General features: G+C 34.2%; 1 protein-coding gene across 1 annotated transcript in view; it reads right to left on the minus strand.

The window, feature by feature from the left end:
- The window catches only part of LOC129224706 (follistatin-A-like), a 173,359-nt gene that overhangs the window by 11,241 nt on the left and 148,706 nt on the right, over nucleotides 1-13,412 (minus strand). The window contains exon 3 of the mRNA XM_054859255.1: nucleotides 6,366-6,587. Coding sequence (XP_054715230.1) covers nucleotides 6,366-6,587 — 222 coding nt within the window. The remainder of the gene's footprint in view (nucleotides 1-6,365; nucleotides 6,588-13,412) is intronic.

The following is a 13,412-nucleotide window of genomic DNA, read 5'->3' on the forward strand; positions in this document are numbered from 1 at the left end:
AAAATGAAAGGAAGCAATTCAGCGTCCGTACATCTGCTTCTACCATTGTGTGCTCAGCATGAAAAGAATGAAGGGGAAAGTATACGCCTGTGATGATTTCTTCTTGCTGTTTCGAGGGCAGTTTCGTCAGTGATCAACTGTAGCCAACACAGTGAAGTCGTTATAGCTGTTGGTTTTCTTTTCGGAGCACGCTGTATCGCATCCTTAAACTGAAAACGTAAAAAAATCCTTTTTTCAAAAATATATTTTGATGTTTTTATATTATGAGTGTTTTAAAGGGTAATTTTAAGTGTAGCCAGCCACCAGATAAAAGATAATTTAGTATATTATCTCTAGAGTATACATTTAATTGTTTTAATTGCAAAAAAAAAAAAAAAAAAAAACTCCCCCTACCCCAGTAATTATGAGTTTATTTCACAAACAAAAGTGATTTTATGTTAAAATTGCAATAACGACTTTTTTACTTGTAAATGTTAATGTGTTAATCCGATGCGTTAAATGAATTTTTAAAATAATAATTTGGAAATTCATATAGATTTATTTACCTTCAGCATATTGGTTGTGATAGTGTCTATCTAGTTTGATAAAAATGTTCCTGAAATCTCGATGATATAAATCTGCTTCTGTTAAGAACTCGGAAAAATCTAAATGACGGAATTTCAGTTTTCAGTGTTTTCGAATCTTTGAAACTTTTATTCCTTCAAATAAAGTTTCTGTCAAAACATTATCTTTTATCTGGTGGCTGGCTACACTTTAAATTACCTTTTAAAACACGCATAATATAAAAACATCAAAATATATTTTTGAAAAAAGGATTTTTTTACGTTTTCAGTTTAAGGATGCGGTACAGCGTGCTCCGCAAAGAAAAACCAACAGCTGTTTTAATGTTTTGACAGAAACTTTATTTGAAGGAATAAAAGTTTCAAAGATTCGAAAACACTGAAAACTGAAATTCCGTCATTTAGATTTTTCCGAGTTCTTAACAGAAGCAGATTTATATCATCGAGATTTCAGGAACATTTTTATCAAACTAGATAGACACTATCACAAACAATATGCTGAAGGTAAATAAATCTATATGAATTTCCAAATTATTATTTTAAAAATTCATTTAACGCATCGGATTAACGCATTAACACTTACAAGTAAAAATGTCGTTATTGCAATTTTAACATAAAATCACTTTTGTTTGTGAAATAAACTCATAATTACTGGGGTAGGGGGAGTATTTTTTTTTTGCAATTAAAACAATTAAATGTATACTCTAGAGATAATATACTAAATTATCTTTTATCTGGTGGCTGGCTACACTTAAAATTACCCTTTAAAACACTCATAATATAAAAACATCAAAATATATTTTTGAAAAAAGGATTTTTTTACGTTTTCAGTTTAAGGATGCGATACAGCGTGCTCCGAAAAGAAAAACCAACAGCTATAACGACTTCACTGTGTTGGCTACAGTTGATCACTGACGAAACTGCCCTCGAAACAGCAAGAAGAAATCATCACAGGCGTATACTTTCCCCTTCATTCTTTTCATGCTGAGCACACAATGGTAGAAGCAGATGTACGGACGCTGTATTGCTTCCTTTCATTTTGAAAAATATTTCAAAATTTCTAATTTAAATTAAAAACATTTTTTTGGGGTGGGGGGATTTTTTTTCCTGCTACAATCAAATGTAAACTCTGAGAAAATCCCTCCTCTCTACGAAAGTAATCTTTTTTTTTATTTAATCAATCGATAATTCACTCCTGGGGGGCAACAAGTTCGACCTAACATAGATGGGGGGGGGGATTTTCTACGGTGTTTTTTTTACCGAATAAATAATTGCAATTGTTTTTTACAATTTAAGAGGTCATGGGAAAGTTCGAATAGTACTGGACTCGGACCAAATAAAGAGAAACAAAAAACTTTTTTTTTGACAAATTTACCCATAGTTACTGGGGGGGGAGGGAGATTTTTTGGAAATCAAAATAATGAAACAAATACCCTGTAAAGTTCCCCATCCCCAACCCCACGAATGTGATTTTTTTTTTTAGTTTTAACAATCGATATTCACTTCTGGGGGGGGGGGGCTCCCACATTCGCCCCAACATAGCTGGAGGTGAGATTTGCTACGTGTTTTTTTTTAAAATTAATTTAATGTTATTATATAATTTTTAGCCATTTCACTTATGTTAATATTTTTCTTTTATTTTGACCTTTCATCCACCCATGCAGCGTGTGACCCGAAAATAGTGGGCGGAGGGGGGGGGGATTAGAGCCAAAATTTTTAATCACATTTTTTTATTATTTTAACCGGCCACCCCATAAAACAGATAAACCGTGTTTTGGGGGCTCAGCTCTTGGTCTATAGGGACGACGGGTTCGAACTGAAAAATTCATTTTGTGTTGAATAGTCCATTTATTGAGAAGGCTATAGGCTATATAACATTGCGCTTTGACTAATAGGAGTGGAGCAGCAATAAGAAATGTAATGAAAGCGAGAAAATTTATATAATTGTATAAAATGCTTGGAACGCCGAATACACGTACATTTTTGAGGTAGACCGTGCAACGCCTGGCAATGCAGCTAGTAGATTTATAATTGCTGGGGAGGAGATATTTTGTTTTGCAATTAAATGTATACTCTGTAAAATTCCCTCCACGAAAGTGATCATTTATTTTTAATTTAATCAATCGACAATTCACCCCTGGGGGGGGGGACACCACGTTGTAAAACTGCGCACCGCGTAGCAACCCCATCCATAGGTGTGGGGGGGGGATTGCTACAAGTTTTTTTTAATGAAAAAACGTCCAAACTTTGGGGGGGTTTTTTTTGCAACTTAAACAGTCATGCGTAAGTTCGAATAATACTCGACTTGAACCAAATAAAGAGGAACAAAAAAATTTTTTTTTTGACAAATTGACCCATAGTTACTGGGGGGAATTTTTTTCGGCAATCAAAATAATGAAACTAATACCCTGTAAAATTCCCCCCCACGAAAGTGATCATTTTTTTTTTAAGTTTCATAATCGATACTTTACCCCTGGGGGGGGGGCACCACGTTCGCCCCAACATAGCTGGGGGGAAATTCGCTACGGGTTTTTTCTTATTAATTTAATGCTATTATATAGTTTTTAGCCATTTAACTCATCACTTTGATATTTTTCATTTTTTTGACCTTTCATCCACCCACGCAGCCGTGTGACCCAAAATTAGTGGGGGGGATTCGAGCCAAAGTTTTAAATTGCATTTTTTTATTATTTTAACCGGCCACAAGCCATAAAAGAGATAATCGTGTTTTGGGGGGTCAGCTCTTGGTCTATTATCCATGCTTAATTTCTCTTAATCATTGATTTAAATGAAAAATTATTTTAATAGTTTGTGTGTCCTATTAAGGTTACTTATTTTTCAAAATTCTCACAACTTTGATAGTAACTTTTTTTTAGGCCCTTTCTTAAATTTCTATAAATATTAATTTGTGTGTGTGTGTGTTTGCATAAATTTTTGAAAAAGAAAAAGAAAAAGCTAACATTGTTTAAAGAAACTTATATTACCTTAAAATGACCTAAGCTTAAAGTTATATTTTCATTCAGTTGTAGTTTTTCTTTAAACTGTCATTAGTAGTATTATTTTTGTATTTATATCGCCAACAAATGCTCTTTAGGGTAAATTAGAGTTGAAAAAATAAATAAATAAAGAAAGAAAGAAAACACTGTTTAAATTTTCTGTGAGCTTGGAAATATCGACTCTGTAAGAACACCAAAACACAATTTTGACAAAACCTTTTTCAAAATGAAACAGTATTGTATTTATTTTTGTTCTTGTATACTTTGTCCGCAATCTGTACCTATTTTTGAAGAAGTTGAATATTTGGAAGAGAAATTAAACTAAAACTGATTGTATTTTACGTTTTACATCAAACAACATCTCAGATATTCTTTTTCTATAAATTAGTTTTTGTTTCGCATACATGTTTTTGGCATTTAAATAACGTGTTTCATTTTTCTTAATTTGCTTATAAAATTTTTTCTGAGTAGCAGCAATAATGAAAGGGATTTTGGAGTTAACAATGTTGTAAATTTTCAAATTTAGTTTTAAAAGCATTGTATTTGAAAGGGACGATTAAAATCGCATGCGTGCGGTAGAACTATCCATCGATGGCAGTCAAATCACGAAAATATTTACTCTGCAGCCTATTCGACTCTATTTTCTCGTGAAGATTAATTTTCCCGGCGTATTCAGCACTAACTTAAAAAATAAACCAAAAAATCACACCTCAGAGCTTTCAGATACGTCATTGATTTTAACCAAATAATATTAATAATAATAATGCTGGTTTGTAATGTTATTTTCTGCATATTATTAGGGATGCACCGGATAGTGATTTTGCCGGATACCGGATACCGGATATCTGATGCCCCCTTACCTGCCGGATTCGGATATCCGGGCCGGGTATCCGACATTTCGATTGCATTGCATGTTCGCATATTTTTCTACAACGCCGTTTCAAAACAATAAATCAAACTTGTTCCACATATCATTTCTTTAAAAACATGTTAAGTACATTCAAATGTACTTTTTTAGAGCCTCTATATTTTAATTTAGGAATTGCGCTATATATAAAACGAAACATTAAAATATTGTTTTATTTCGACAGATTTTTTCCGAAAGAGACAAACTTTCGACAAAAATTAATTCTGTATGTAATGTACTACACATGGTTTAAACTTTTAATTATTCATAGTTGAAATCTTAAAGGTGGTATAAAGAGTCGTATTTGTTATTAGATTTGCATGACGTGTAGAATTTTTTTAAACTTCATCATAAAGTAATGCATTTTCTTGTTTCCAATTTAGAAAAAACAAAAAATAAAACTTTGCTTTGAAATCCTTTTTATTACAGATAATACACGTGTAAAATTTTTCTAACATACAAGTTAAAAAAGAAAATATTAAAACAGGGCCAGTTTGACTCAAAAAATAAATAAACATAAATAATCAACTTAAAATTTTACTTTAATTCCAGAAATAAAGGTACATTTTCTCTAAAGATGCAAATTAGCATCTTAAATACAGGGGTGCCCCCCCCTAAGAGCAAGGGCCCGCCCCCAAAAACCATAAATTGTATATCAACTTTCTAGAATCCTCGTTCTATTGCACAATAATCTTTGTAAATCAAAAATGTGTTCAAAATATGAAATGTACATTATGAATAAGGAATATATAGAGGAGCATCAGCGTTCAACTCCCATTGAAAACGTATTGCAAGGGAGAGGGACGTGGTGTACGAGGGCACAATGGGGTGGTTTCCTTCAGTCAAAAGTATTACTTTTAGTCATTGAAATGGATAGAATGAGCAAAAAAAAAAATTACATGGACCCAGAAAATACTTTTATTTTCCCAACAGTTTTTTTTTTAAATTAATTTTTAAAATGTCCGATTTTTCAAGCAAGGCGTGGTCTTGATGACGTCATAAATGATGCAATTTGGTGCATCTTTCTACAACGTTTCCACGTTATGATAATCAAGCAGCGAATTAAAATTGCGCTCTACGCTTGCTATCAACCATATCGTTGACAATACACGTGAGTAAAGATGCGAATTAAATATTTTGTTCTGTGAATGGCAACAATGAATGACATTTCATCATTTGTGATGACACACGACAGAAGTGTAAACAATGAAATCGCAATGAATTAAGTAATTTTTTTTAAATATTAAACTTAAATAAATCATTTAAAAAATGGTCAGTTCCTATGTTTTTAAGTATGCTCTTTCAGAAAAAAATACTTTTAAAATTTTAGAAACGACCCCATTGACGTCAGGCCAATCAGGGGTCGTTTCTTCTCGCGGCGCATTTGGAACAACTACAATGCTTAATAAATAATTAATGAATTTTTTGTGCGAAGAAAGAATTCGATTTTAGGATTAAGCTCATTTTTGATAAGTTAGCATAAAAATTTGGAAAATTTACGAGATGCTGTTGTTGTCCATTCATCTCCGTGGAGCAACCGGCTGTGAACCAAATAGTTGGCCGTTCAAGCCCACCCGAGAGAACGATACATTTTTTAACATTGAAGGGGAATAAAAATGGTAGTCTCGGGACTGTCCTACAGAAGTTATGCTTTTATTGATTAACATAATTTTCTAATGTTGAATGGTAAATTTAACTGGATTAACTAAAACTTAATTCGATTAGTTGTTTCAAAGTAGCTTCAAGATTATTAGCTTACGTTATTCAATAAAAACCTAGCTTCTGTCGGCCAGCTCCACGCCCCCCCCCCCCTTTTCAAACATGAAATGCTTTCAATAGTCTCAACCCACCGTACGTAAATTTAAAAAAAAAATTTGAAGCACTTAAAGCAAGAGCACTCACTCTGACACTTCCCAAAATATTCGACGGTGAGGTGAGGCACTCCTTTGCGGCACTGCCTCTTAAGGAGTCGGCACAGGTGCTTGTAAGTCCTCCCGTCGGAACCGCACACCTCTCCCATCTGTCTTTTGCGACGAGAACACGGTGGGGCGCAGACGCAAGCTGGCCGACCTCTCCTCAGGACGCATCGCATACCCCGTCCACATCTTACACCGTCGCAGGACACTGAAACAATACCACAGAAATATTCAGTAAGTTACAGTACACAAGCCAGGTCTAAGTCAGAACTACAAGCAATGTACCAACATTCCGGTTATGCCACCCAGGAACTGCAGTTTCGTCCTACCCTGTAAAAACATTTCAGTAACGTTCCTGGAAAATAATGGACAGCTAATGAGTCCCAATGTCTGCCAGTAACATATCTTGCAAAATACAGGAACGCTTTCTGCTAAAGAAATCTTCCGGTAATATGCAGTCGTATATCTGGAACCTTCAGAGAAAACTTAGTAATGTTTGGAACTTTCCTGATTTGAAAGAAAGTTCCTAAAGCATTGTTACAACCATGGTCAAAGCTAAGAGAAGACCAAATTGTAAGTAAGTACCAGCACTTGCAAGTACGCCTCACTTGCTTGTAATTCTTGCAAAGCTGCGGAATCCGGAGGCTTATATTTCACTCTCATTGGGAGCTTTGTCAATTTGGACAGACAGGCTGTAATCGAACTGAAGCCGATACACTTAATAAACATCCTCAGTTAATCTTTGAACAGGTAGTTAAAATTATTTCTCTCAACAGTGATAAGTCTGTATTCGTGCAACTTGTTGCAATTTATGATACTTTTGACAGATTTTCACAGGAAGTTGATATAAACTTGTAAAATCCCGGAACGTTGTTTGAAACTAATCCTTGACGTTTCAGAATTTTCTTACATTGTTGTTACGGACTCATCAGTCTGAATCAGGCTGAGGGTAATCCCAGTGGCAATGACAGGACATCTGCCTCTGACTCGGGTAGTGGCTGTTCCAAACTGATGAGTCCGTTACAAGGACGAAACTGCAGACTCTGGACGGCAAAACTGGGCTGTTGGTATATTGCTTATAGTTCTACCATAGAAATAGTCTCAAATTCAAAACATGCGCAATAGTGCAAAAAACGCTAAAATATGGATATACGTAGTGAGAATCCAAAGTGCTGTAAAAGCACTTATTTTCGTGAGTTGCAATTTTCGTGAAGAAGATATCGGTGATTTTGAGAGCTGAAAATTTCACGAATTTTAAACGAGCAAAATGAAAAAATATATACATATACATATTTCGCCAGGGTTAAATCTTCTCGATTACGAAGGGGGCGCGAAAATACGTGCTTTTACAGAAAACAGAGGCACTGTAGTGTGGCTCTGATAAATTTAATTATGACCGGCACAATGTTAACCTCGTTTTAGGGTGATAAGAAAGGGTAATTGGCGTTAGGTTAATTGCGTACTAGTTTCGCAAAAGTACTCCAACTGAAATCCACGCTAATAGTCCGTCCCCTTTAAACTCCCCTCAAAAAAGGTAAGCATTGTATAGGTCATAGCTCAACTTATCAGAACCACATTGTACTTGAGTTATTTAAAGGGCGTCAAATTACTCCTTGACATTTTTTGGAGGAGGGAAATTCATCATGGTGCAACATTTTATTTTGTTTCCAGTTTGTTTCAAGTAATTCCTGGTCTAATCAGCTCATTATAGCGAGATTTCACTACATTAGGTAATCCTTCTTTATTTCTAAAGACGAAAAATTAAAGAAAACCAATAATTACGAAAGCTATGAGCACATTGGAGCAAAATTGCGTTTTTAGATATTAGAATTAAGATTTTATGGTTAAAATTTATATTTACATTGGTTTTCTGAACAATGGACATGTTTACCATATTTGCGTTTAAATGAAAGATTAGTTTAATATCATACTTAATAAGAAAACTTTTCTAGGGGGGGGGGAGCTATCCATGATTTACCAAGAAAGGAATTTGGAACATTCATGATGTTGTCCAAGAAGACGTTACAGAGAAGTAGTGATCATTTGGAGAAATATTTTGTGCCAGTGTGATTCGCACAAGAAAATCTGACATAGGATATAGTTGAACTTGACTCGATGTTCGAACGTTACCTGTAATGACGCACGAAGGTTCCAATGACAAAATTTCTGTTGAAGACATATTCGTCGATGACGTGGGGGTGTGAGAAACTGGTTCCCTTCTCAGAGAAGACAGCTGTTGGCATTTCTCTTCTGTTTTTTTACCCATCTTCGCCGTGACTACAAACAATCGAGCATTCTTCGTCCTGTTACGTCACCCGGTTTCAGCAGAAAACTCCGAGATCAGCTTTGAGAAGACGTATGTACGCAGACTTAATTACTAATTAGCACCGAACTTGAATGCAGATATCTTCTGCAGAATTTGTAATTGACATTGCAGCCTATATTTGCGCTAAAAAATCGCATGCTAGTAATTTTTAATCACTAATGTAGGTTCAAGTTAGGGGGCCCCATGGGAAATAACGGTGACCTCTCAAAAAATCTTTTTTTCGGCAAATTTTGTCTTACGATTCGAAAAATTATCATGATTCGAAAAGTTTATCTAACGATTCGGCAAAATGGGGTTGTTTCCCTCAGTCAAAAGTATGTACTACTTTTAGAGTCACTAAAATTCATAAAATGAACAAAAAAAAATGGAGCGAGGAAAAAAATTTTTATTTTCAAAACGTTTAACTTTTTATTAATTTTTTAAGATGTCCGATTTTTCAAATAAGGTGTCGTCTTTATGACGTCACAAGTGATGAACTTTAGGGCACTACTCCACTGGTGCATTGAATGCTTACGCTTGCTGTCTACCTTGCTTCCAGATTAGGATATTTAAGAAGCGAATTAAATATTGCGCACAACGCTTGTTGTCAACCGTATCGTTGCCAGAACATGTGAATAAAGAAGCGAATTAAATATTGCGCTCTGCGTTAATGGCATTTCATCACTTGTAATGTCATATGCAGAAGTGTAAAAAATGAAATTTAATCTGCGCACCGATTAAAATGATTGTTAAAAAATATTAAACTTTGTCAAATTATTTTTAAAATGGTCAAATCCAATGCTTTTAAGCATGCTCTATCAGAAAACAATGCTTTTAAAATTTCGGAAACGATCCCATTCTGCAAATTTGTCCGACAATTCGGGAAAATTATCATAACTTGGGCAAATTTTATAACGCGATACAGCAAAACTATTATAATTCTGCAAAGTTTGTCTGAAGTTTCTGAATAATTTGGATTCTAAGCGACAAATTGAGAGTTTCCGACTTCCCAAAAATTTATTTTCCGGGCCTCCACTGGTTCAAGTGCTGGTTTATGTTTCTCCTAGTACTCAAAGTTATATGTATTGTTCTTTCTCTAATAAAATTACCAGTGCTGTACTTGGCGAGGGGGGGGGGGGGGAGGTGCCGACCGCCGAAGTATTTATGTTTTTTTTTCTTCCAAAAATAATGCAAAGGTAATGTAAATTGGTTCAAACCACCTTTTTTTTAGTTGAGTACCCCCAGATATTTTTTTCCAACTACATCACTGAATATGCAGTAAGTTACCGCAATTAAACTGGAGTGGTAAAATGCCGAAAAGCAAGTACTGCATACATTTTAAATTGGATGAGTACAGGTTGTACGTTTGCCAAACAACGAACCGAAAATTCCGTAATTTTAATGGGAACAGAATTTTGGTTAGTATAAGTCGAAATTCGCGGTCGTAGTATTGCAAATTTGAAGCGCGCGGAGTGTTTTATGTGCACAAATAAAAATTTTCATCACTTACAAAAAAAAACTTTTTTTTTTCTCTCTCTATCTTTCCCAGTTTCGTTCTATGCAGTTTTTGCTTTCTTTTGAATTCTCGAAATGAAAGGCTTATTTAAAAAGAGAATTTTAACGACTAGGGAGAAAAAAAGAACTTTTGGAAACTTCACATTAAGATAGTAGTTGATAGAATGAATAACATTTAATGAAAGAAAGATCAGTAAATTCAAAACTCATATTTACTTCAAGTGAAAAACCAATGAACATATTTATATTAAATGTTTGACTTAGTGCTGAAAGTTGCTTTGAGCTTTTAACTTACTGTTCCATGTATGTTCCATCATGGTCATTCAATGACTATGACGGAGCAAATACAATGATTTATATTCAATGATTTGTTGTGTTTTATTCATTCATATACATAAACTCTGTAGATCGTGAACTAGAATACTTAAAGATGGCAACAGTGCCCCCTTGTACAGGACGCATCTAAGAATCGCGTTTACTAACAAATGCAAACGCGATTTTGCTTCATCATTTTTGACACAAATGAAGTCAGTATTGAGATATTGTGCAAGATTTTACTCGATGTTACTTTTCGGGAAGAGAGGAGGGGAGGGGCGGGTACTTGTGAACTGATTGAGGCGGCAAAACAAGTAGCGCTTTACGTATGATGGCACAGGAACATTCAAGTCAAGCACTTACACTGCGCAAGTTTCTGTTGAACAGAAGCAGAGTCGACAGTTGCAGTTGATTGGCTAGTCACGTTTAGTAGAAAGCCAATCAGAGCAAATGTTCTTTCAAAGTGACTCCAACCTCTGTGCTTCAGATTCTTTTCGTGATAACACTGTTCAAACTTATGCGACGCTTTTAGAGTTTAATTCATTCCTTTCGTCTTATGAATGAACATAGATAATTTAGCAGTTCATTATTTTTCCTTCTTTTCATTGCTAAACTTGCAACTAGAACATTTATGTTTTGTCTGTTCTGATAAATTAGAATTAAAGGCAATCACAATAAGAACCGCTCGTCCATGACATTATCACTCTCCTCCAGCCTTCGGCTCCGACTTCAACTCCATTTCCCCAAAATCAGTCTGGCTCTGACTCCGACTCCTGTACCCCAAAATCTATCAGATTGTGACTCTGCAGCCTTGACAGAAATACAGACTCGAAGGGAAAATTACCGACTCCGATTATTTTTAAAGCCTTCGAATCCCGAATCCAACTCCTTTACCCTCAAAATCAGTGCGGCTCAGGCTCCACCACTACAACTCCGAACTTGCAGCCCTGGTGTTTGCTGAGAAATAATGATTGTTGAGATAATTTTTTTTTTATTTTCATTCTAAAGTTTTAATTAATTAATTTTATTTTTGGCAACGGGAAATAAAAGAAAAATCAGAGTGCATCATTAAAAAAAAGCTGTGCAGACGATTTAATTTTTTCTAGAAGAATATTAATTCGGAACTCCAGCGCTCGAATACGCTACCTTGCGGTGATTTATAAAACTGCGTCTGCACCTAAAACATTGCCACGTTGCGCATCACGTGTGTCTGTTGACGTAAACACAGGCAGTTTGTTCTGAGTATTTATTAACGTAATCGATGTGTCTTAGTTTGCTTTCAGCTACAGAAATTAATTCGTCCCTTAGTAGTATTCTCGAGCTTCTCAAAATATTGTTAGTTTTTCTTATTTCTTTCAAAAAAGTATTAAATGGTGGAAGCGTAAACAAGAAAAGTCTGGATTAACAAAATTGGATAACGTAATACCAGGTAAAATTTTTTATTGTTTTGTATGAATTTGTAAGAATATGAGTTTTTTTTTTAAATCTTAAATTAATTTAACTAATCATATTTTACAGCAGCATTTAGTTGGAATGGACAGTATGCAAAATATTTTCTTGAATTTATTATCGTAGAACAAAATGAAAAATGTTTAACCGAGAAAGAATTTACTTTATTCCTTTTATTCTCAGCTGAAAGGTTTCGCCAAATTTGTTTAGGGTTATAGTAGTTTTAGTATTGTGCAAGCAAAGTAGCCTTGGCGAGTTTTCGCATTTTTAGTTAAACCATTTTTAATTTTTATCATGAGTAAAATAAAATGATAGTAAGATTACAGAATTCGATAAGCAAAAAGAAATAATGGTCAATCAACTGAAAAGAAAACTACCACCATATATAAACTGTGAGTACACATTTTATTTATTTTGTTCTGAGTGAATTTGAATCAGTTTTTCAATTCGATGGAAAAAAAAACGAACTTAACAACATTGACTGGACACTTTTCCTTAACCTAATTCCACATAAATGATTTAAATAACCTTTGTTACTACAGTATCCTACTGAAATAGACAGTATGCAAATAAATTTTCTTGAAAATATTTATCGCAGAACAGATTGAAAAATCCAGAAAGAACGTTAAGAATTTGAACAATAAAAAATAAAAGTTCGCCAAAAATCTGTTTATAGGCTTATGGTTTTAAAATTATGTGAAAGAATAATGTATCTTGACAAGATTTCGCATATCAGGTAAATCATTTCCATGACGAATGAATTAAATGCATGATTTCTTTGGATATCCAATCATATAGTCATAGAAATAAATTATCTAGTGTTAAACGTTACTCTTGACAGTCTGCCACGTATGTGCACTATGTGACAAAAATGTCAACAAATGCTGGAAATGTCACGAAACTGAACTTAATATGTACTAATGTATAGAAAAAACGGTACAAAATGAAAATGCCGTTCGAAGCGAACCAAAAATTTATGAATTCCGAATTCAACATCGTGAAAATGGCTGCTTCAGAACAACTTACTGTGTGTTCTGCATTAATTGTTTACTTTCGTAATACTTTTTGGTTTCTAATCTCTTTCTATATGGGTCAGAATAACCAAAAGACTTTGAAAAATCTTTTCAAATGAATAAAGCGAAAAAATCATACATACGAACAAAAATCACAACACTTATAGCATTTTCTTCGTTACCACATGCGTTTGTTTTAGTTTTCAATTCCGCCATTAGACAGTGACTGCAGTGCCCCCTATAGTTCGTTGGAGTTGCGAATAAAGAGGACCTTTTCGCACTTATTTATTTTCTAAAGTAGTTTTTAAAAGTTTTTGACAACGGGGAAAAAATAAAACCAGATGCGCTCTATTTTTACTCAAAAGAAAGAGTAACAAACGATTTGTTTATTTATTTTTTATAAAAATGTATTTATTTTGATATTTTTTACATTTTG

The sequence above is a fragment of the Uloborus diversus genome, chromosome 6 (assembly GCF_026930045.1).
Source record: "Uloborus diversus isolate 005 chromosome 6, Udiv.v.3.1, whole genome shotgun sequence".
NCBI lineage: Eukaryota > Metazoa > Arthropoda > Arachnida > Araneae > Uloboridae > Uloborus > Uloborus diversus.